This window comes from Eucyclogobius newberryi, unplaced genomic scaffold (genome assembly GCF_026437365.1).
Source record: "Eucyclogobius newberryi isolate DKJ021-1_F unplaced genomic scaffold, fEucNew1.0.hap1 SCAF_240, whole genome shotgun sequence".
Taxonomy (NCBI): Eukaryota; Metazoa; Chordata; class Actinopteri; order Gobiiformes; family Gobiidae; genus Eucyclogobius; species Eucyclogobius newberryi.
The window spans coordinates 19,461-42,971 of NW_027315880.1; the positions used below are offsets into that span (position 1 = coordinate 19,461).

The window sequence follows — 23,511 nt, forward strand, 5'->3', positions numbered from 1 at the left end:
GGCTCTCAGGCTGTGGGCCACCCTGTCTCCCTTGGGTGCTCCTCATCTTTCCCTGACTCAGACCTACTTGGCAAAAAATCTCCACAGCTCCCGCCGCCTGAGGGAAAGTATTAATGACTGGCCTAATCCGATTAACATTAACAGTCCCACAGGGTAAAGCTGCTACTCACTGATAATTCATGTTGGCGCAGATATTTTGGCTTTTCACTTTGTTTTTCCCCATCGATTTGGGTAAACTGTTAAATCTCTGCATTGGAGAGTTCATATTGGGGGAGGACATTGATTTGAAGGCTTTTTCAGTTGTATAGGCTCCGATTGAGTGAGAGATTAGACATTTCGGTCATTAGACATGGTACAATGCCTTTAAATAAGCTTAAGTATAATTAGTAAACATTGAAATGAAGACAACTCTTCAAGAACCTAAGGATATCAATCACATTTTGGAGATTTCGCTTATTGAGATAATTACGAAATATTACGATTGAATGATCATTCACAACTATTGACAAGCAACATTAATATTCTAAATAGAGTCACGTTCACACAAATTATATCCATGTCTATAGTGTGAACGGTGTAATGAAATCAAATGTGACATAATCAGCCAGAGAAAATGCACTTTACATTATTTTAGTATAGATGGAGTTGAAATACTTGTTGTACTTCTGTATTCTGTATTATTGGTTTTTAGTTCTTGCAATTTAGGCTACGTTTGCGTTGCAGGATATGATAAACAAAAGAGATTTTTTTCGTTTCATTTTTTTTTATGTGGTCATTCACATTATAAAAAATGCGATTGCCGTTTGTGTCTGGAATGCTTCTTAATGTGTCCCACATGCGCACAAAAGAACACGACGACACACGTAGTGTTTAGTCGGTATGGAATATAAGAGCAGGTTACCCTTAGTATCTATCCGCTGTCATTGCAGCCAGGAGCGCTTAATCCCTCGCTCGTCCCACTTTCCCACAATCTCCTCAAATTCCGCCCTATTACGGTATTCCGCCCTAAATTCCGCCTCTATTTTTGCTGAATTAATGCTTCACCTGGTATATTGATTAGTTCACAAACTTCCTCCATCTTCCACTGACAGTTTTCGTCTGCCATTTCTCTCGACTTTCTCTGTTGTTTTCTGACGCTTTGTCTCTGAATTGTGACTTTTATCCCGGAAATGTCACGTATCGATGACGTTTAGGGCGGATGAACCGGACCTGAGCGTTCAGACTGAAGTCGCACTCTAAAAGTACAGATATATATTGGATTTATTTCCACATAAACGTGACCTGGGTCAGATTTGAAAAAAATCTAAGTTTTGCTGTTCATACTGTCTTGAAAAAATTGGATACAGGTCACATATGGCCAAATTGACTCGCAGTGTGAGCGTAGCCATAATATCCAATATATGTCTTGTTGTAGAGGCCAATAACCGATATTTGTCTATATCAATAATCTGTTTAAAAATTAATAACAAGGGCCGTTCTATCGGCGTTAAAGGGCCTATGGACAACTCATTTGTACTAAAACACAGTTAAATGTTACAACTTTACTTTTTTAGGTTTATATTTAAATCTTGACATCACACTTTCCAGAACCAGGATTTAGCTTAGATATACATGATGTAATCTGGTCAAAAAATACGGTGTGTGTTTTTTCATTACATGAATCAAGAGCAGCCGATGGCCGATCTGCTCATATGTTTGGGGTGATATGTATGTTTGATCATTTTCCCCAAATTATGTCATTTGAATTTACTACAATAAATTTATTAGTATGTTTTAGAATTCTGCTCTAATGCCTGTTATATTGTTTTTAACTTTTTCTTTACAAACTGCTGCTTGATATTTACATCTACAAACGTATTCCATTTGCAAATTGAAAAATATTATATTATCTTAAAAAATACAATTATTTTAATATTCAAAATAAATACATTAAATGTATTTATTTTGAATATTAAAATAATTGTATTTTTTAAGATAATGCAGCTGCTTTTTTGCTTTATTGCTCTTCTGTTTCCACCGTAACTAATTTTTCTGTTTAAAAAGACACATCTGATGCAGAGGGCAAAACGCGATGACACATGAAATTGATGGGAATTTATCTATATCACTCTTTGAAACACTCGATATCAACACTAGCACTGATATCTTCTCCAGTCATAGTATTATCTAACATCCAGTATTTTCTGCTCTTTTCTCAGGTGGGCATCCTGTATTTCCAGCCCAGTGTGTTCCGCTGTATCCTGCTGCGATGGGTGCGTCTGCTGGGCTTTGCTACAGTCTACGGGACGCTGACTCTCAAACTGTACAGGTACACTCAGTCCCATCGACTTCCTCCAGCAGCAGCAGCACATTCTATTGACCCAGTTCAGTGTAATTACAACAGGCTGCACGTGGTAACTGCTTGTAAAGTGGACAGTTTGTCGTTTGACTGTAGTGGCCGGCAGGAGTGGATTTCAATCAGCGCTAATAGGATAAGAAAGGCACTTTTTCAGTTTGATTTTATGATTTCAACAAACATTTGAGAGAAGATTGAAATATGAATGTCATAAAACTGAACTGAACTAGTCCAAACTAGGGTTACACTATGATTCATTGACTAATTGTAACTTGTCAACTATTAAAAAAACATATATATTCATTGCAATCATTATATTTGTGATTTTCCTCAATTACGCATTTTTAAAAATGTAAATATTCTCTATCTACAAGCCTTTAGTCACTATATTTCAACTTTTATTTGATTAAAAATATATTTTAAAACTGTAAAATAGAAATAACTGTTTGACTGATTGAAATGTGCACTTCCTTGAAGGAAGGAAGGCACTATCAGTAAAATACAATGCACTTAATGTGAGTTTGATGAGAGATTTAAGAGTAATTATTCAGCTTGTCTTTTTAGTTGAATTGTGTTTTCTTTTCATCTATATCAGACAATAGGGAGGAACATTGGTTGTATTACTTAAATAATTGCAGCATTTTTAATTCATTCTCGGCTCTGGAGTTTTCATATCATTGCAAAGCCACACCATGTAATCTGATTTCTTTCTGGTTGTGCACACTTGAGCAGGTTTTGACACAGACAATTATGAATAAAAGTGCTAAAGTGGCAAAGACAAATATGAGAGGGGAAATGTTGAGTTATTTTAAAATGTATTTGTAATTTGTCATCAATATACAAAATTCCCTGATTATCTGACATGTGTCACCAGGAGCTCGATTATCAGATTTCTCTTTGGGATTTAAACACACACCAAGAATTGTCCTAATTATTCTAGTTATCTGATTTTTACAGGCCTTGTAAATGTACGCATGTTGAAGACCGAAGTACCCTTTTTTAAATAAAGGTAGATATTTTTGTCTCAGCATACTAATCTAAATAAAATGTGTAGTCTTTACTTTAAATTTTAATTTGGTGTTTATTTTTATTCGGTCCATTCATTTTGCACAGAGCCAACTGTGTCAAATTTATTAAATTGTTTAAATTTGGATTAATCTGGGAACTTCAGTATGATTACTTTGAGAAATGACATGGCATTTTTATGTTTCTCACAAATATTGACACCGTAAAAGATTGTGACATCTTTAGTTTATTTCACTATAATCTCTCTTATTTTATTTATTTAAAAACTTGATGTGAGGAAAAGTGAGCTAAGTAATTCTGATTGTATAACATTTGTAATTTTAACGATTTGTCATTTTAACAATTAGCATTTGTAACGAAGAAAAAAAGTAAAATAGATTTATGACTACATCTCATTTGGGAATAATGTAAAAAGATGTGCATCAGACTACAACTAGGAATAAATAGTTGATAAGCCCTCGTTAGCAGGAGCCGAGTGGACATTTACTAATGCAGATGTGGCCTAATAATAGTGGCCTGAGACTATGGTACACTGAGACACTGATGTGAAGCTGGATAAATGACCTTATAATGAGGTTTCACAATGTGGGATGTAAAAGTAGAAGAGCCAAAATGATTGCTGTAATGTCCTAACCCAAAACTTCTACATTAAATCATAAAGTGATGTATGTTTATCCATATTTTTAAGTTCCCATGTGAATGAAAAAGAACCAGACACCAGAGATATGCTGAAGCTGGTGTAAATCGGCCCTGTATGAACTCATTGTGTTTTATCCTTTGCCCAGTTTTCTTTATGGACCAAAACAACCATAAGCCATGTCTCAATTGGTTCCTCCAGACAGGTTCACTTCAGAGTACGCTTCTCTTAATGGCCGTCTGCGTTTTCAAATTGTACCCGATTTCATCTTTTTAATCATGAGGCCAAGCTAAGCGATTCACAAATAGACGTTCACAGTAAGTCCATGTTTGTGTGGCTAAATCTAGCGTAAACAAGAAAATACTTCCTGTTTATAATTTTTTCTGCTCTCATTTAAATCATCTGCACCTCTACACTGTTCTTTTTCTTTTTATGAATGCATTTGTTTTAGTCATAGATGCATTATGTACTAGAAATATAATATGTTGAGTCTTGGCGCGAGAAAAAAAAAATCTCATCACTGGAAATGGTTTATCACAACATCGGGTCAGCGTTTGGAGAGAATTTTTTGTTTTATACATCTGCTTTTTGCCATTTTGTTTTCAGTCGAGTCTGCGATCTTTCTTGTCCAATCATCTCGCAGCAAAGCGTTCTGGGGTTCGAAAGCAAGCCAGCACTTTCTGGAAACTAATACCTCTCACGGCCCCTTCAGACCCATGAAACGGGCCGCTACAGCTCACTTACAACGTTGGAGACATTTTCGGACGGTCCTGATCCGCTCCAAAGTGAACTAGTCGAAACGTGGCTATGTCTGAACAAAACAAAACAATAATACATGATTTTTATTTATTTTATGGCAGGGTGCTGAAGGTGTTCCTGTCCCGCACGGCTCAGAGGATCCCCTACATGACGAGCTGGAGGGTGATGCGTCTGCTGGCCATCATCCTGCTGGTGGTGCTGTGGTTTCTGGTGGCCTGGACGTCAGCCGTGTGCCAGAGCCCGGAGCGGAGGTGGGCCCTCATCGACGTGGGCTACACCCCCGAGGGACTGCAGTTCAGCATGTGTCTGCTCGACCGCTGGGACTACATGATGGCTGTCGGTATGTTCCGCACGCAAGTCGCAACACAATGAATAAGAGATGCTGTTTCGTGTGAGAGGAGGACATGGGTTATGTGAGGTCGTCCAGCTCAGGAACGATTGGAGAAGACTAGGAGTTCAATGGATGCAAGGCAATTACAGTAGGTTTTAAAGTGCATTTACGATGCTCTATTGTGGCCTTTATTAGCTTCTAAACATGTTGTTGTCTCCTTGGCTTTTGTATTGTATGTTTTAGCACATAATATAATGCCTTTTTGCAAAACACACTATAAATTTAAGCGTCTATGCATAATCTAAGCAATCAGATATGTGTTAGAGCTCCCTCTGCTGACAGCAATGTGTATAAACCATAGATGCCTCAGTGGGCGATGCAATCCATTCATTTTAATGGATTCAACAGCTGCAAGAGCAACAGCTGCAAGAGCAAACGCAGACTTTAGGACAAAGACATGGAAAAGAATAGAGCGATCCAAGATATATTCATGAATGCTATTGGTAGTTTCAGGCTAAATGCTACGGCAATGTTAGCACCGTCCACAGAACTGTGCTTTTCTGAGGTTTACGCAATGTCAACAACCTCCATGAAGTCTCAAAAAGGAAGAAGTAGCGTTGCCAACTGAATCAAAGACAGTTTTCACCCATGCCAGTCTACGCCTTGCAAAATGATGCATCGTCGACTGTATCTATGAAAAAACATGTAGCAATGTGATCGGCATGCTAACAAATGCACGCAGCTGTAGTGAAACCAATTTGACCGCTGGAATGCTCAGACTGGTTCCGGTTTTATGGACATTGCACAGGAGCTTTCAGGTTTATTAGCTGGTGAAAATTGAAACGGAGTGATTTCTGAGCATGCAGAGACAGAGACAGAGAGCACCTTGTGTGAATGAAGTTTTTGATGAGGGGACATTCAAAAATGTTGGTAGATCTGAATGTCTCAACACTTAATGGATATAAAAGTAAAGAGAATTATGACAAAATACTTCTGACTTAACCATGTGCAGTACCGTCATATTCATGTGCATATAACTGATGTAAATAAGAGTGTTTACTTACCATTAGTATTAGTATTATTTAGTCTTATGCTAGCTATTTTTACTTTACTTTATTTTATTATTTTTTACTTTATTTTATTATCATTTTATTTTATTTTATTTTATTTGTATTTTTGTCTTTATCTTTATCTTTTTATTTTATTTTATTATAATTTTTTCCTCCATTCCCTATAAAGATATGAGAGGAGTTTTGTTAATAAGAGTTTTTTTTTTAAACTTCCTGCGTTGTAACACCGAAATTTCCCTATGTGTGGACAATAAAGGAATATCTTATTTTATCTTATCTTAAATTATTAACTATAAAGGTTGTAGCCTGTAAGTCATATTAGTTTGACAGTCCGATTTGGATTTTCCCATCTGCATTTATAGTGTATCCTCAGTCGTTTACAGTGCAGTACAAATCATACTGCCATATTCTGCTATATTAAGATTCAGGTGAGCTCTGACGTCAGGCTCATGAGACGACTATAACATATAATCTACACCTGCTGCATTCACAGCCATGGAGCGTGTTCCAAAGGAGAAAAAGACATTGGCTTCCTGCTGATTTTTTCCTCTAGCCGAAACAAGAACATGTCACATTTGTTATAGTATGATTTCTTGCTGGTATCTTTCCCTTTCTAGTTTCAGTGTAGTACATTTATTACCATTTTAAAAGAGATAGTACTCAAATCGTTTTACTTTTAAGAACCTTTAACCATGTTGTAATGGTTTCCCCTCATTATTAACCCACTCAAAGTTGTATTTACAGTGATTCATGCTTGTGTAATCTTGATTTTGCTGCATTTAATTTTCATTCTTAAACGGTGATACACGTAGGATTCAGCAAGAAAAACATGAACTCCCAAGCTTCTACTGTATCCATAGGCAGGGCCGTCAGCATGGCATTACAGCCAGAAGGCAACACACCATTTTGGATCAATATTACAATTTATAATGTCCAAACTATAAAATGATATTCCATGTTTGAGTTTATAAGCTATTATATTTAAAGCAGACAAAACCCTAATACGGTGTCTTCTTTAAACAAACATTGTATTCTTTTGGCTTAAAAACTAATTAGGGAAAGTACTTTCTTTTACGTTCTGTCTTTACTTTTCACAGTACAGTACCAGATCTTGTACAATTATACATCTAAACTTACTGAAAAATATATCGGTGCATTTTCTACAAATACCAGCACTGATACGATGAGTGACGTCACATTAAATAAATGTTACAAAGCGAACAGACCAGACCAAACCATCCATAGACATTTATACTCCTCAGCATTAAGTATTCATGCTTGTATTTTGGTCGTCCACGTCCTCACACAACCTTAAGGCAACATCACGTCTTTACATGCACAGCAATTTGATTTCGAAATAGTAACATTTGACGGATTTCTTTCTTATTGTTTATACCTTTACAAGACAAAAAAAAGGGAAAACTAATATGCAAAATACAAAAATTAAAGAGAAATCGTTCAAGAGCGAAATTGTTCTTTTAAAATTCATTGCACTTTGTCTTAAACATCCACAACTGAAACATAATATCACAAGGTGTTTTTGATGACCAGATTTCTCTTGGGCATTTAAACACCAATAATCAGATCTAATTATTGGGTTATCTGATTACCGTCGTGAGTATTCTAGTTATCTGATTTTTACTGGTCATGTAAAAGGACCCAGTGTCTGCTCTATTGTTGAGTCCAAGACGCCATTCTGCTGCTGCTGCTGCTGCTGCTGCTGCTGCTGCTGCTGCTGCTGCTGCTGCTTCTGCTGCTGCTGCTTCTGCTGCTGCTGCTGCTGCTGCTGCTGCTGCTGCTGCTGCTGCTGGTGTGGCTGCTGCTGCTGCTGCTGCTGCTGTTGCTGCTGCTGCTGCTGCTGCTGCTGCTGCTGCTGCTGCTGCTGCTGCTGCTGGTGCGGCTGCTGCTGCTGGTGCGGCTGCTGCTGCTGCTGCTGCTGCTGCTGCTGGTGCGGCTGCTGCTGCTGCTGCTGCTGCTGCTGCTGCTGCTGGTGCGGCTGCTGCTGCTGCTGCTGCTGCTGGTGCTGCTGCTGCTGCTGTTGCTGTTGCTGCTGTTGCTGCTGTTGCTGCTGCTGCTGCTGCTGCTGCTGCTGCTGCTGCTGCTGCTGCTGGTGCGGCTGCTGCTGCTGCTGCTGCTGCTGGTGCTGCTGCTGCTGCTGTTGCTGTTGCTGCTGTTGCTGCTGTTGCTGCTGCTGCTGCTGCTGCTGCTGCTGCTGCTGCTGCTGGTGCGGCTGCTGCTGCTGCTGCTGCTGCTGGTGCGGCTGCTGTTGCTGCTGTTGCTGCTGCTGCTGCTGCTGCTGCTGCTGCTGCTGCTGCTGGTGCGGCTGCTGCTGCTGCTGCTGCTGCTGGTGCGGCTGCTGCTGCTGCTGCTGCTGTTGCTGCTGTTGCTGCTGCTGCTGCTGCTGCTGCTGCTGCTGCTGCTGCTGGTGCGGCTGCTGCTGCTGGTGCGGCTGCTGCTGCTGCTGCTGCTGCTGCTGCTGCTGCTGGTGCGGCTGCTGCTGCTGCTGCTGCTGCTGGTGCGGCTGCTGCTGCTGCTGCTGCTGGTGCGGCTGCTGCTGCTGGTGCGGCTGCTGCTGCTGTTGCTGTTGCTGCTGTTGCTGCTGTTGCTGCTGCTGCTGCTGCTGCTGCTGCTGCTGCTGCTGCTGCTGCTGCTGCTGCTGCTGCTGCTGCCGTGGAAACAAGCTCGAGTTGTCATGGAGGAGAGCAGGGATTTGATTCATAAAGTGTCCAGAGAATACTCAAGCTAACACAATCTCCTATCGCTGGTCTCATAAAAAGTACATATGAGTAATGTGCTGTCATCCAGAGACAGAAGCAGGTATTATTACACAGTATTTGTAGCTGTTAGTGATAGTGAAGAGGGATAATCTGGCTGCTGCTGTAAATGATTAGTAGTAGTTGTAGTAGTCATAGTAGTCGCAGCGGTAGTAATAGTAATGTGTTTGTGATATTGTGATTTAGAAGCTGTGCATATGACTATGTTGTAGAGTTAGTTGGTAGTAATGTAAATAAAACTGCAGTAGTAATAGTTGGCGTTATCTGTTAAAGGACATATAATTCAAAAATTGTGTTTAGTTTCATTCATGCTTGTTTCATGAATCCTGTTTAGTATGCGCTCTCCCTCTGAGCCTCAGAAATTCCAAAGTTCCCAGAAATGTGTCAAAGGTAGTGCTCTGACTTTAGGATGATACATGTGAGCTCTTTTTAATTCTCTCGGCTGCCAGTAGAGGTACACAAGAACGTGTTGAAATGTAACTTCAAATAAATCATTATAAAACCAATAGAGATTTTAAATACTAAACCCAGCAGCTTTGCAAGTTTTTGTTTACTTTTTAAAGGACAATATCGTGCATATGTTTTGTGAACTTTTAATACGTTCTAACATTGTTCCCTCAACAAAAAGTTGCATTTAGCTTCATTCACTATAGTGTGATTAATACTGTTAGAAATGCCTCTTCCCTTCCGACCGTTAAAAACATTTCTGTTGTCAAATCACAATAACAGCAGCTGCGAGCTTAAACCAGAAAGTATGTGTAATTCCCTCTGCAGCCAGTAGATGGAGCCAAAAGTCAGATACTCTGGCATCTCCCAAGGCTGTAGCTAAGTAATATTGTTTTTTGTTCTAAAACATCAAAGTAAAGGTTCTCAAGAGCATGTGTAACGGCCAATAACTATACAAATAATGCATGATATTTGTCCTTTAAATGTAGTTTTGGCCGATGCAGCTATCTTCAAACCATCAAACATTGCATTTTTTGTTAATAACGATAGTTTTTTCTACATTCGATCGCGAGCTCTATATAATACTAGATGTTTCAGTTATGCAGCAGTAGTTGCAGGTTGCAGCTAATAGCACTAGCAGCAGCTTTAAATCATCTGGATCTTAATGTGTCCCCTGTCTCCTCTCTCTAGCGGAGTTCCTGTTCCTGCTGTGGGCGGTGTACCTGTGCTACGCTGTCAGGACGGTCCCCTCTGCGTTCCACGAGCCACGCTACATGGCCATCGCCGTGCACAACGAGCTGGTTCTGTCCGCCATCTTCCACGTCATCAGGTACACAAGCACACGACCGAGATCAAAAACTCATCTGGAGTTATGTTTTGTTTCATTCGCACATATGTCTATATCTGAGGGTAATTTAACGCTGCACCGCCATTCTGCTGGTGACACACGGTAGCTTCTGCTGGTGACACACGATAGCTAACATTTTGCAGCGAGGACATCGTGGGATTTGACTCCCACGTATGGCTGACAGGCTTGACAGGTTGACAAGGCGACACTGAAGGATGGGTCAAATCTAGAAGACAAATTTAGAATATATTACCTTATCCGCATTCATATCCATGGTATCCAAATATCCATGAGTTTCAGAATGATGTTTTATCTTTTATTATGTTTTTTGAATAGGGAAAAGTCCTGAAACCTATAGATACTTTACCTGGGCTTAAACTACTTTCATTGAAACAGCTTCACTCCAGTGTGTTACTAACTCGTTTTCCATTCATATAGAACAAATAACAAAGATGTATTAATTAATTAACTCTCTGTCACTGTGTCTTGCTCTTTGGATTTTGGATCAGTGCTGGTTTTTGTGTCTTTTTAGGTTCAAAGTTTGCTCAAATTTATAACTGTAAATTACTGTGAATTAGTGAATTAAATTTGATATACTTTTTCAAGGCAGACCAGTGTTCCCTGGCACTAGGTATAGATTACAACATTATGTAAATGTTGCCTTTTTTTTATTGACTATGGCAACAGTTTTCCATCGCCATAGGAATCAACTAATCAAAATTAAAATATTATATCTTTGGAATGGTTAAAATCAGTAAGGAATCATTTGCCTCAAACCCATGATGCATAAAAGCCTAATGCCTAATGCACATCAAGCATAAAAGATGAGTAAAAAAGAGTCCTTTTTACTTGCTCATTTGGAATTTAGATTTTTCATTGACTGTTTCTAATATGGAATTGATGGTCCTGTTAATTCCTTCCCAATGTCTGTATTATTCCATCCATATTCTCGCTCTTCTCTTCCCTCACCCAGCGCCTTCCTATAGCGACGGAGACTCATAATAAATTGGAGTAGGTGTTAGCTGTGGCACATGCTCTGACCAGAAGTCACCGGGGACCTTATTGTGCACTGCGGGCTTGTTAGTAGCATCCAGCATCAGATTTCTCAGCGCGTAGAAGCTGCTTTTGATCCCTATGTGACCAGTTAAACTCTCAATCTCTGTGCGAGTTGGCGCAGTCCTCAGAATTGTGCTGGTTCACGTAAAAAAAAAGAAATGAGGAAAAATGACAGGAGATTTAATGGCTAGAAGGTGCGTGCTTGACTGATAGCAAGACTTTGAATTAACTAGCGGCTGCAAACTGGAAACAACATTCTTCACATTTTTGCCAAGAGACATTCCACATGATGTACGCGATCTGTGTGCCATTTGCGGCCATGTTGGATCTGATCGCTAATGTAAACAAATGTAAAACTCCAATGGAAATATGCATGAACTGCTAAAATATCAGAACAGTTCCAATCTTTGCGCTCAGTTGTCGATGCAGTGATTTCTACAACAACAAATGACGTTGTCGAAAAGTACAGCTGTGATTTAAAGTGTGAATTTGACCGTACGTGTGGGAAACAGAACAAAACCCCGCACCAGCAAAAATGGATGATGAATTAATTATGATCATGTGTAAAGCAAATTCACCAAAGCCACGCTCTCATCCTGGTCTTTCATCGCACAAAGGCACCAACAAGATGCACAAGTGTCCAACTAGGAACGTCAGGCGCAAATTTGACGCAGCGGTGTGAACGTACCATAAGAGTTTAACATTTTTGAAAGTTAGCATTTGCAAACATTTTAACAATATACTTATAATTGCCAAATAAGCATTAGCAGGGTAATTGTGCACAAGATGGCAAGTAGTAATGTATAATAATCAATGTTTTTGTTTGATATGTGGATAGAGAAAATTTGCTGACGGTGTATATGCTAATGAGCTGTGCTAAAGGCTACTAAAGGCTATCACAAAACTAATAAAGCTCAGGATTGTCTCGTCACGTCTCATTTTCAATTAGCCTAATCCTAAATAAATATAGCTTTTAATCTGCTAAATACTTATCACAAAGTTAATTCAAAAGTCTGAAAATGTTTTGCTAATGTTGGGCTTTTTGCATGACTAGCCAGAAACCTAACATTTTTATTCCAGGCCGTGTAGGTGTAAAATACACTTAATATGGCATTAATTTAACTTGAGCTAATGTTAAATTATAAAAGGCAAGCCAATGGAGTTGGCTAAATGTGGTAGAAGGGTCTTCAGGGTCACAAAACGGTGTGTACAATTATTTTGATGTATCGCTACTTCAAGATATCCCTTGTTTATATTCAAAGTAAATATATATATTTTGTGGAAGTGGAATTATTTTTTACCAGATGCTCCCTTTTTTGTTTACCGTTCTGCTTATTGCCTTTCTTGGCCAAATTTAAACCCCAAATATTTCCTCACTTGTGAATTAAAAGCAGGAAGCCATGGTTGCAAGCACTCACTCGGGTGGAACATTATATGAGTGTGAGTGGAGCTGTTGAATTGACGCCTGGACAGACAGTGTATAAATTTAGGCTGGCAGAACGCACATCACGTCTCTGGCTCCATCAGTATCTGCTGCAGACGGAGCATGTCGAGGAATACCAGCCCAGCATTTAGTCAAAGCCAACCGCGCTTGTGTACTCATAGAATGTGATCATACACTATTAGGAAGCCAAATACTTAAAGGTGCACTATGTAACTTTTAAGATATAAGATAAGATAAGATATTCCTTTATTGTCCCACATGGGGGAATTTCATTGGTGCAACACAGGTAGATACAGAGGTAGATACAGAAGAACAGATCACTTATAGGAAGTCTGAAAAACACTTTCAGTAGAAGATCTCTTATAAACAAAAACTCCCATAGACAAAACCCAACAAGGGATGGAGGGGAAAAAATAATAAAGATAAAATAAATAAATAAATACATAAATACCATTGCATGTGATCACGACAGCAATTGCACATGAATATGTGTCACGACGGCACATGGATTGCAGATGAATTTCACAGTAATTGCACATGAATCACGACAGTAATTGCACATGAATATGACAGTATTGCGAGTGTTCAGGACTAACAGTGTTTGTTATAAAGTCTGACAGCAGCAGAAGGAAAGACCTGCGAAACCTTTCCTTCACACAGCGAGGGTGGATCAGTCTCTCACTGAAGCTGCTCTCCAGAGTGGACAGAGTGTCCTGCAGGGGGTGAGACTCATGGTCCAGCATAGATGTGAATCTAGCCAGGACCCTTCTGTCCCCCACCTCCTGCACCGAGTCGGACGGAGCTGGACTTCTTGATGACTTTGTCCAGCTTCTTCCTCTTCTAGTGTGAAGTCGGCCACCTGCTTGTCTTTATGGAGATTTTAGTGCTTTGATTTGATTGATTGATTAATCATTCTTAATAAACCATTTGTTCATACCTTATTAGGGCTAATTAAGGTGTAAAGTGGTACCCTCAAACATACCTTGAAGACATTAATTCTTGAGAGACTTCCTGTATGACGTCAGAGTAAGCCGTTTCCACGCTGAACGTTTTTTCTTGTTTTATCCACAACATTCTGAGGAGTGAACGAGGAAATGGGGAGCAAGAGATGACAAAACCAGGAAAACAAAAGACTGATAACCCTACAGGAACCAAACAAACAAAAGCTGATGATCCACGGCTCCGGTGAAAAACAGTCCGCCTCACAAGCTAACAATGCTAACATGGCTAGCCAGTCCGAGGCTTGCATGGCTAACACGCCAAGCAGCTAGAAGATCGCGCTCAGCCAAAAAGCAAACCTCCTCCCCTGAACTCGGGTCTCCAGGCTCGCACTTGTCCAGAGGTGAAGGGGAGATCACCTCACACCGACTGGCCGCTATGATATATGAAGTTGAAAGTGAAATGCAGCATGACATGGCGGCCCTGAGGGTGGAAATGCGATCAGTGCTTGGAATTAAAGAAATCGTCTCTGATATAAAGCGGATCAAAGAGGCAGGAACGTGTGGAGCACGCATGGATGAAGCTGAACAACGTATTTCAGACAATGAAGGCGCTGCAGGCCAAGGTATTAACTCTGCAGACGGAGAACAATATTCTGAAAAGTAAGATCCTGGATTTGGAGTCCAGATCACGTTGACCTAATCTTTGGCTTGTGGGGCTCGAGGAGGGAGAGGAGGGATAGGATACAGAATGTTTTTTTGAGAAAAGGATCTCTGAGCTCCTTGAAGGCTCTGGAGTTGAAGTCCCTCCCATCACAATCGAAAGAGCGTATCGCCTGGGCAAACCAAGACCAGCTTCTGATAAACCACGAGGTCTGCATGGGAGGTTTTTTAACGATTGTGCGAAGGAACATGTCATGAAGGCTGCAAAAGCTAAAAGAGACCTCCAGTACAAAGGTAAGCGCATCTTCTTTGCACCCGATGTCCCATATGAGGTCGTCAACAGAGAGGAAAGTTCCACCACATCTGTGAGGAGCTCAAGAGGAGAAAACAGACATGGTTTCCCGGCGACTCTTCACACTCGCACACTTACTCAGAACACCGGTAGAAGCAGAGGATGCAAAGAACAGAGAACTAATCAGTGACTAGAGAAAGATGTAGTGGGCAGTGGGGGAGGCATGGTGGACTGGTAAGTTGGTGTGTCCAGCTCTTCATAAGGATTGGGTCCAGGAGCGGCCGGGGAGTTTTTTCTTCAAGAAATTGGTCCTATCTCTGGATACAAATTAAATGGGCAAAAAACTGGAATTCTCTCTTACTGGTGACCTCTGCTGACCTTTGAAAAGACTTACCTATTTAAATGGCAAACGGACTCCCTTAGATATTTACTAGTATTGAAAACGATCTCTAAAAATTGAATCTTATCCCTGAAGTCAAAGTCAAAGGATTGAAACTATACAAAATGTTGTTTTGCCCAGGTTTCTCTATCTGTTTCAGACTCTTCCAATTTCCATCTAAAACCAGCTGTTTGATGAGTGGAATAAAGCAATCTCGAGATTTGTATGGCAAGGGAAAAAATTGCGTATCCGATTCCAAACATTACAATTATCAAAAGAAAAAGGAGGCTGGGGTTTACCTTGTTTGAAAGATGACCCAGAATATGAAGCTCAGTGGAAAAACACTGAGATTAATGTTGGAGGAAGTTAAGTACGGTATCCCCGTGTGAAATCAGTGCTTACAGCGTGGAAGGAGCTAATCAAGACATACAAACTGTACAAGGATGTTAAAATCTTAAAACTGGTTGGCGTATGACCAAGGTTTTTACCAAATAGAATGGACCCAAGATTCAAGGTCTGGATCATAAAAGGTATAAAGGTATTTCACCAGATTGTAAAAGGTAATCAAATCAAATGATCAAAATCAATAATCCTTTGACTTGGAGAAACAGAACTTTTATAGTTTTTTTTTTTTACAATTAAGGAGTTGCTATAACCAAGAAATTAAACAAGCTAATGACCAGTGTGGCCCTCTGACTAAGATGTTTATCAAGACTTAAAGGCGCAATGGACGATTTTTCGGCGATTTGAGAACGCAGGCGGAAGTGCGCATGCGCACTCTCCCGCGCGGACTGATACAACACACACGTGCGTTTGTTTATTAGCGCAACGGATCGCATCGCATCTCTCGTCTCCCGTAGATTTCTGTCCACTTCTGCGTCAGCTCGAACTGTCTTTCTCTGTCTTCATTTTGCCCCGTACACTGAGGGAACTATATTATGATAGATCCATGCGCTTAGGCACGCGGAAACGTGGGGACGAGCCTGATGCGGCTGCAGGTGAGCGGTAGGTGCGTTTTATGATTGATACGTGGCAGGACAAATGATTTATCCACGCCACGAGGAAATATGATAAAAAATTTGCTGAAAAAAAATCGTCCATTCCACCTTTAAATAAAGATAAATCCGAACTTTCAAGGGTAATTATATCAAAATGATATCAATGCATTTCTAATCTGGACAGCTACTCTACTAAATATATTGGGACCAAATGGGAAAGAGAGAGTGGTCTTGTTTGACAGACAAAGAGTTGGACGATCTTTGTATATCCCTGTGGAGGACTGCAAAATCATATGTTTGGAAAGAGTTGGAATTATTACAATTATTCACTGGGAAATACCGACTGTTGTGGCAGCAAGGAGGCAAACCACTTTCACATATTCTGGGACTGTCCTCTTGTTCAAAAGGTTTGGATTGAAATTAAGGATGCACTGCAGACAGTTTTTGACACTGCCATTCCTCTCAATTTTGGAACTATGTACTTGGGGCTGAGGACTCTTGGCAGTGTCGAAAAAGGCCATCACAAAAAAATGGATGACACAAATTACAGCGACAATCAAGGGCTGGACAGACATTACTTTGGACATTCGTAAAATGGAAAGGATTACTTTTGGACTTATAGTCAAATTTGACAGACTATGGACTAAATGGAACGTTATCTTTGGGTGTCATGACATGTCTGGTGGTTTTGGTTTAAGTCTTTTCTCTCTTGTCTCTTCTCATTCTTTGAAAACTGAATGAACAAACAGAACAAGAACAAACAGAACAGACAGAACAAGAGAGAGAAAAGTCAAATCAAAAGAAATTAAAAAATAGAATGTTAGTTTGGCACATGTTCCCCAATGTATTGATCCCATATGTCCCAGTATTTGTTTATGTTTTGTCCATGTTTAAGTTCAAGTCAGTGTTTCCATTTTGTTTCAGTCCAATTCTTAACAGTTGGCTCAGTTCGTCATCCATTTATTTGTTATTGCCTATTTAGCTGTAGCCAAAAGTACACTCCACAGGTATCCATATATCATCTCCATCGCTGGAGTCCTACAGGCGAGGTACATTGTTTTAAAGTCAAATGGATTTTCAAAGACACCTCATTGATTTCAGACCAGTATTTGTGAATAATTGGGCGGTTCCACAACACACGGTAATGATGAGCCTCTTGACAGATACAGTTTCTCCAGTAGTTAGCAGAGCCCTGTTATTAGCGAGTAGTGACATGGTGTGATAAAGTGCCAACAGAAATCCCTCCGAACCTCTTCTTGTCATCCGTCTGCTCCTGTAGGTTCACCCTGGCGCCGGAGCTTCACCCAGACTGGATGCTGCTGCTCTTCTTCACACACACACATCTAACTGTGACAGTGACTCTGGGCCTGCTGCTCATCCCAAAGGTACACGCTACTTTACAATCCCACTTCCTATTGGTAGTGATGTAAAAATTGACATTATAATGGAACTATCTTTTATTGGAAAGGAATTTTAGAAGCTTGTTTAAAGGTGAATTGTGTAACTTTTGTGCTTGTTTCAGGGGAGATGTTATTACTTTGTCTGTAATGTTCCACAGTAAAGCATTGAACTTATCTCCTATTTTGCATTTATTCAGTTACAGGAAGAGGGGCGTGGCCTGTGGTGGCTTTCTCTGTGTTCACCAGTGTCCGTGAACTTTTTATATGACTTATCTATTTAGTTTACTTTAGTTCAGTTGTCAATGTGATGGTGAACCAAAGACAAATGTCTACTATACGGTGGACAAAAAAAGTTCAATCCAAAGGTGTTTTTATTGCTATAAAATCATGCACTCTTACTGTGAGCAGGGTCCCCTCTCCACAGATCTGACCTGGAAATTATCCTGGTGGTGTCTCATTCTTATTTCCAAGAAGATAAGAATAAGTGCAATGCCATACTGTGTAATGTTCTAGGTAATTGTGCACCTTTAAAATGTTACCTTGTTATGAAGGGTGAAGTGTCTTGCTCTGGAACACAAAAACAGTCCAACGAAGCGGTTTGCACTCAGCTGGCCTCAACACTAAACCCACTCTGCCTTCAGTGCTTCAACACTGTGGAACATTCCAGGCAAAACAAAAACCTCTCCACTCCGCCCCAGAAATATTACTACCACACATTGTAATGTTTTGTACAGTAAAATTATGACATGGTGATTTAATTTTGACATTGTGGCTTAATTTCGAACAGTAAAAATACATATTTGTTTTGTCTCTCCTTAGTTCCTTTTCGCTGGCACCCACATGAGGGACGACATCGCCTCTGAAGCCTACGAGGATGAGCTGGACATGGGTCGCTCCGGGTCCTACCTGAACAGCAGCATCACCTCCGCATGGAGCGAACACAGCCTGGACCCCGAGGACATCCGGGTACGATGAGCTACTGCTCTTTTCTCTGTTCAACCTGCTGATTCCTCCATAAATACTGAGCACTGGCAGTTTCTTATTGCAGACCCCAGATGAAATGGGCCCTAACAGCTGTAAATATGGCTGTGGCGTAAGATCTTGCGAGGGTCTTTGGGAAAAACGTACCAACGTGAGCAGTGGTTTCTGTTTGTCTGTTAGAGCTGAAGAAGTCTCTCTGCACTGCAAAACACAATATCTACATGAGTTATAATACTTAAATTCAGAATATGTAACCTAATTTTGGTTGTTTTGAATGGTTCAATTTAAGTTAGTTTGTAGGGCAATTTTTTTTAACTTGTTTCAGTGTAATTACGACTGATTTTGAAGTGGACATGCTTTTGGTCACATTGCCTATATTTGGAATACAGTACACACTTGAAACGCAATATATTGAAACCAGATGGAAATACATTGAAACAAGTCAAAAAATCTAGACCTATAAACTAAACCGTTTGAAATTGGTCAAAAGTACTAAAATCAAGTTAAATTCAAAGGATTATTGTCATTTTAACTCCTGTTTTTGCAGTGTACCAAAATATCTGGGGCCTATTTACCAGAAGGAGATGTTATCAGCTGCTCTGAGTACATTCGCTGCTCTGGATGGAGAAAACGGATTAAGGACTTAGAGGCTGTTTCAGACCTAACATTTACAAAAATAACAATTTCCTTTTTTAATTCTGTCCAAAACCGTCTTTTAGTTTTGTTTTTTTGCAGGCATGTGATTTACTGTAGTGCAATAACTGTATGTAGTCCCATGTGATGGATTTTAGCAGCATGTTTCCTGTGCAGTAGAAGTGTACAGTGTAATTGTGAAGCCGGGTGTACACTTAACTCACTGCAAAATGCTTTCGTTTGAATTCTGACTTGGTCTTATGTCACTCTCCTGAAGCTAGAACCGTATGGCTTTGAATTTAATTTAATCCTGATTATAATTATTGCTCCACTCAGGTACAAAAATTTTGTAAAGTGTTTGCTGAAGTGATATGAGTCATTGATATATGCACTAAAACCTGGTCTATTCTTCTGTCACAGTTTAACCTTTGTCACAAATATGATTTCAATTATGACCCAAATAATCTTGATTAAGATGTTTTCATTATCATACAGCCCTACTACATACTACAAGTGGTATTTGTGCATATAAAAAGTAAATAAATCAACACAGGTCATTAAAAGTATGTGATGGTGTTTCTTATTGGTTACAGTAAAACAGATTGTTTGTGTGGCAAGAGGCTGACTCACTCTGTTACCAACCTTTTAAAATATCCTACACACAGCTTGTCTATGTTGCTCTGTCTTTCATTTTTGTCCATGTTTCAACTATTGTTTAGCAAATGTCAATTTTCCTCACAATTAGGACTATTTTGTCTCCGAAAGCCAAAATCATGCAGTGTACATCCGGCTTAAGGCTTTATGTGGATTACTATTACCATAAACACTAGTTTATGTTAATAATTATTTTCTTTGTGCTTATGCGTAGGAGGAGTTGAAGAAACTCTACTCCCAGTTAGAAATCTACAAGCGGAAAAAGATGTTGGCCAACAACCCCCATCTCCAAAAGAAGAGGAGCTCCAAGAAAGGATTGGGTCGCTCCCTGATGAGGCGGATTACCGAGATCCCTGAGTCCGTACATCGTCAGTGCAGCCGCGAGGACAAAGACTCCGGGGAACATGGAAGCAACCGAAACAGCATCTGTATGTTGAAGAAGAATCCTTTCGACCCGACGCATACGGTCAAGCAAGTGAAAGAGGAGACAATGAAGAATAATGTGTTTTCCTTAAAGAAGTCGCACAGTAGTTACGACCACGTCCGCGACCAGAATGAAGAATCCAATAGTTCAGGGACGGAAAAGATGGAAGTTGCCACAGCAGAAGGATCGCTTTTAGAAACACTTATGGGCAAGAAGTTAGTCAAGAGGACGTCAAATGAAAACGTCAATGTTCCGAGTGAATCGACTGAGTCTGTTCCGTTGGTGTGCAAGTCGGCAAGTGCCCACAATCTAACCGCTGACAAGAAGCCCATCCACCCAAGGCCCTCTATGTTACAGAAATCTCTCAGCGTCATTGCCAGTGCCAAAGAAAAGACTCTTGGCCTGACGGGAAAGATACAAAGCTCGGAGGAAAGCAACAAAAAGCCCCAGTCAAAAATCAAAGATTCAAAAGAACTGGACATTGAACCCAAAATGGTGAGCCAGTCCTCTGAAGCGAAACCAAATGTAACCAAGAGTTGCATGGCCAAACCACAGGTCAGCAGCAGCCAGCCAGTAATGTGTCCCGATCCAGTAAAAGCAAAGGAATTCTATGATCTCTCTGAAGTGTGTCCATGGGAAGTTGAAGAGATCCACACTCCATCGGAAAACAGGGTCCAAAAGCACGTCTCCATAGCGCCAAAAGAAACCACCACAATTCACGGAGGAGCAGTGAAAGGAGGCAAAACACAACAGCAGAAAAAGAAAGGTTCGGAAGCTCTCCCAAATGTCGGAGTCACAAAAGAAACTCCAAGGACTTCAGCCGTGCGAGCTGATATCTGTCCATGGGAGGATACAAGCGAGAGTAGTCAATTGAAGCAAGGACCAGCTCAAGCTACTGGTCAACTCGCTAAACCGCTTTTACCGACAGAAAGCAGTGTAACGAAGCAAGCAGATGTTTGTCCATGGGATTTTGACGATGCCCAAATGACTTCGGAGCGAGTAAGTGCAACGGACACAACTAAAAAACTAAAAGGAACATCTCCAGTGGAAGCGAAAGGGAAGAGCGCTCTTTGTGAACCTTCAAAGCTAGCAGGGTCCCTCCAGCTATCCACATCCAAGATCGATGTTTGCCCCTGGGATTACGACACTGCCATTTCCCCAAATTCCGAACTAACACCTAGCCCATCTCAGGCACCCAAAAGCAAGGAGTCGCCTTCAAGAAAGCTGGGCAGCCTTACGCCAAGAACTGTTGAGAAATCAAAAGACACTGAGGAGGATAAAAGCAGATTAAAAGCTCAGGACAAGCTCAGATCAACAGAGAAGCATCCCATCATCCAGCAGAAGATGGCTGAGGTATGTCCTTGGGAGGTAGAGAGCGAGGAGGTACCCCTTGTGGAGAAGAGGAGGAGCACTAATTTGGGGGCGGCCAAGGCAAAGGCGGAAGTATGTCCTTGGGAATTCGAGGACGCGGCCCAAAATATGGGCAGAGACAGCAGCTCTGGTGGAGTCAGGCAGAGCACACCAAGTCCTAGTGCTGCGAAAAAGCCTGAAGTTTGCCCATGGGACTTCGATGACAGCGCAGCAACCAAGAAAGCATGACACTTAAACATAGAGGACCAATGAAATTATAGTTGTTGATGTATGCTTTTTTTCCACGGAGAAATCCTTACCTTTTACTATTGTAGGGTGACTTGGAAGAAAAAATTACCCACAAGTTGCCTTCCTTTTTGAAGTTTTGTTCCTGTTGTGGATGATGAGTGAAATGTACAAAAAATGTCAAGCATTCCAGATTATTACGGGAAAAGATATACATATTGTAGACTAATTATGCAACATATGATTCGCCTTCATGCATATTCCGTATTATATTACATTTTCTGGTGTACATCATAAGTTCTATAGGTAGAGGCATGAAAAATTATGGATGTATATGAACACTTTAAAGTTGAAAAAAAAAAATGAAAGCCAAAGAATTAGCAGGAAGGATGTCAACGATTTGTTAGCGTGCTAGCTAGCTCTAAACAGGAAATCTACCATTTGCACTTTAGCCAGCGCTAGATTCATGTACATTTAGTTAAGTCTTTTTATTTTTTTCATAGCATGATCTTGAAAAGCATATCCTTCAAATTTACTTAAAAATGTATTTATTTTTTATATTTTTAATGTATTTATTTTAGTTCTACTTAATTGTAGTGCTGAGCAGATTTAAATGTTTCAGAATCTCCCGAAGTTTACTGTACGTGCCTAAGTACTTTGTCTCGTAATAGTCTAATTTGGAACTAGTGGCTTCCAACTATTTATTCATTTTTGTATTTTTTTATGTGTAAAATTATGCTTTCAAACAGCATGCACAGCCAGAGTAGATGAACCCCTAAATAATGCTATGGTCATGTTTTATATATTCATATATTCTCACAGTTTCAATAAAAAAAAACATCAAAAAAGTTGTAATATTTTTAGATGCATATAGAGACATAAGTCTACCATTAGAAGATATCGAACATTGGACTGAATTTATGATTGTTTTTGGTGTTTTTATGAGTTGTCTACCGTACTTTTCGAGCCACACAACGCTCCTGAATAAAAGCCGCTCCAATGAAATTCACAAAGAAACAAGAAATTGTACATATACAATAAGCCGCAAGTGCCCACATTGTAACATGAGATATGTACACACGCCAGTTGTCTTTTGAACTGGGGGTCTCGCGGCGCACCCGCGGTCCTGTGTGGTGCTGGTCGAATTAGACTCATTTCTCAGTGAATATGAGTTGGATTGTAATAAAACACACCACATTTTAAAGTTTAACACACAGAAAACATGTGAGCTGTCCCTAGTGTCCCCTACTGTCTCCTCTGTCCTTGATGACTCTGTGAGCTGATTTGCCTGTGTCTGTGTCTTCACATCTGGTTCATCTGCTCCTGAGCTTGTGCTTAGCCAGCTCAGAGTGTTACGTTGTAACATTTGTGATATAATAATTACACAGAAAGATGGTCAGGTCTGGCCCAAGAAAGTCTCATTTCAATGCGGCAGGTTCTAAACTGCAGACCGCTGTATATCGCATGTCCGCGCTCCACGTGTGTCTTTGGTTTTACCGAGTCTAGATTCACTTCCTCATTAGACTCATTTTTCTGTGAATATGAGTCTGATTGTAATTAAACACACAGCATTCTGTGTGTTTAATTACAGTCTGTCAAATGCTTGCGCTTCCTGCTAGAGTGCCCCTGGTGGCCGTTAGCCTGTAAAAATCTATAAATTAACAGCACCGTTTTATAGGCTGCAGGTTTCAAAGCATGGAGAAAAAGTGACGGCTTAAAGTCTGAAAAGTACGGTAGTTTTTCTTTACATTCCCAATGTCTGTATGGAAGCAAAGTTCGAATACCTAACAAAAAGCTTATTAGGCTAGTGGTAGTTTATGAATACAG

General features: G+C 40.3%; 1 protein-coding gene across 1 annotated transcript; it reads left to right on the forward strand.

Moving 5' to 3' along the window:
• Positions 1-2,177: 2,177 nt before the first annotated feature.
• Positions 2,178-22,640, forward strand: LOC140372512 (metabotropic glycine receptor-like; the record flags this gene model as incomplete). The annotated part of the gene is made up of 6 exons (XM_072459626.1): positions 2,178-2,308; positions 4,859-5,097; positions 10,070-10,208; positions 17,276-17,381; positions 18,216-18,362; positions 19,879-22,640. Coding segments are annotated over 6 exons (2,571 nt in total), but the record flags the coding sequence as incomplete, so codon positions are not given.
• Between the last annotated feature and the right edge of the window lie 871 nt (positions 22,641-23,511).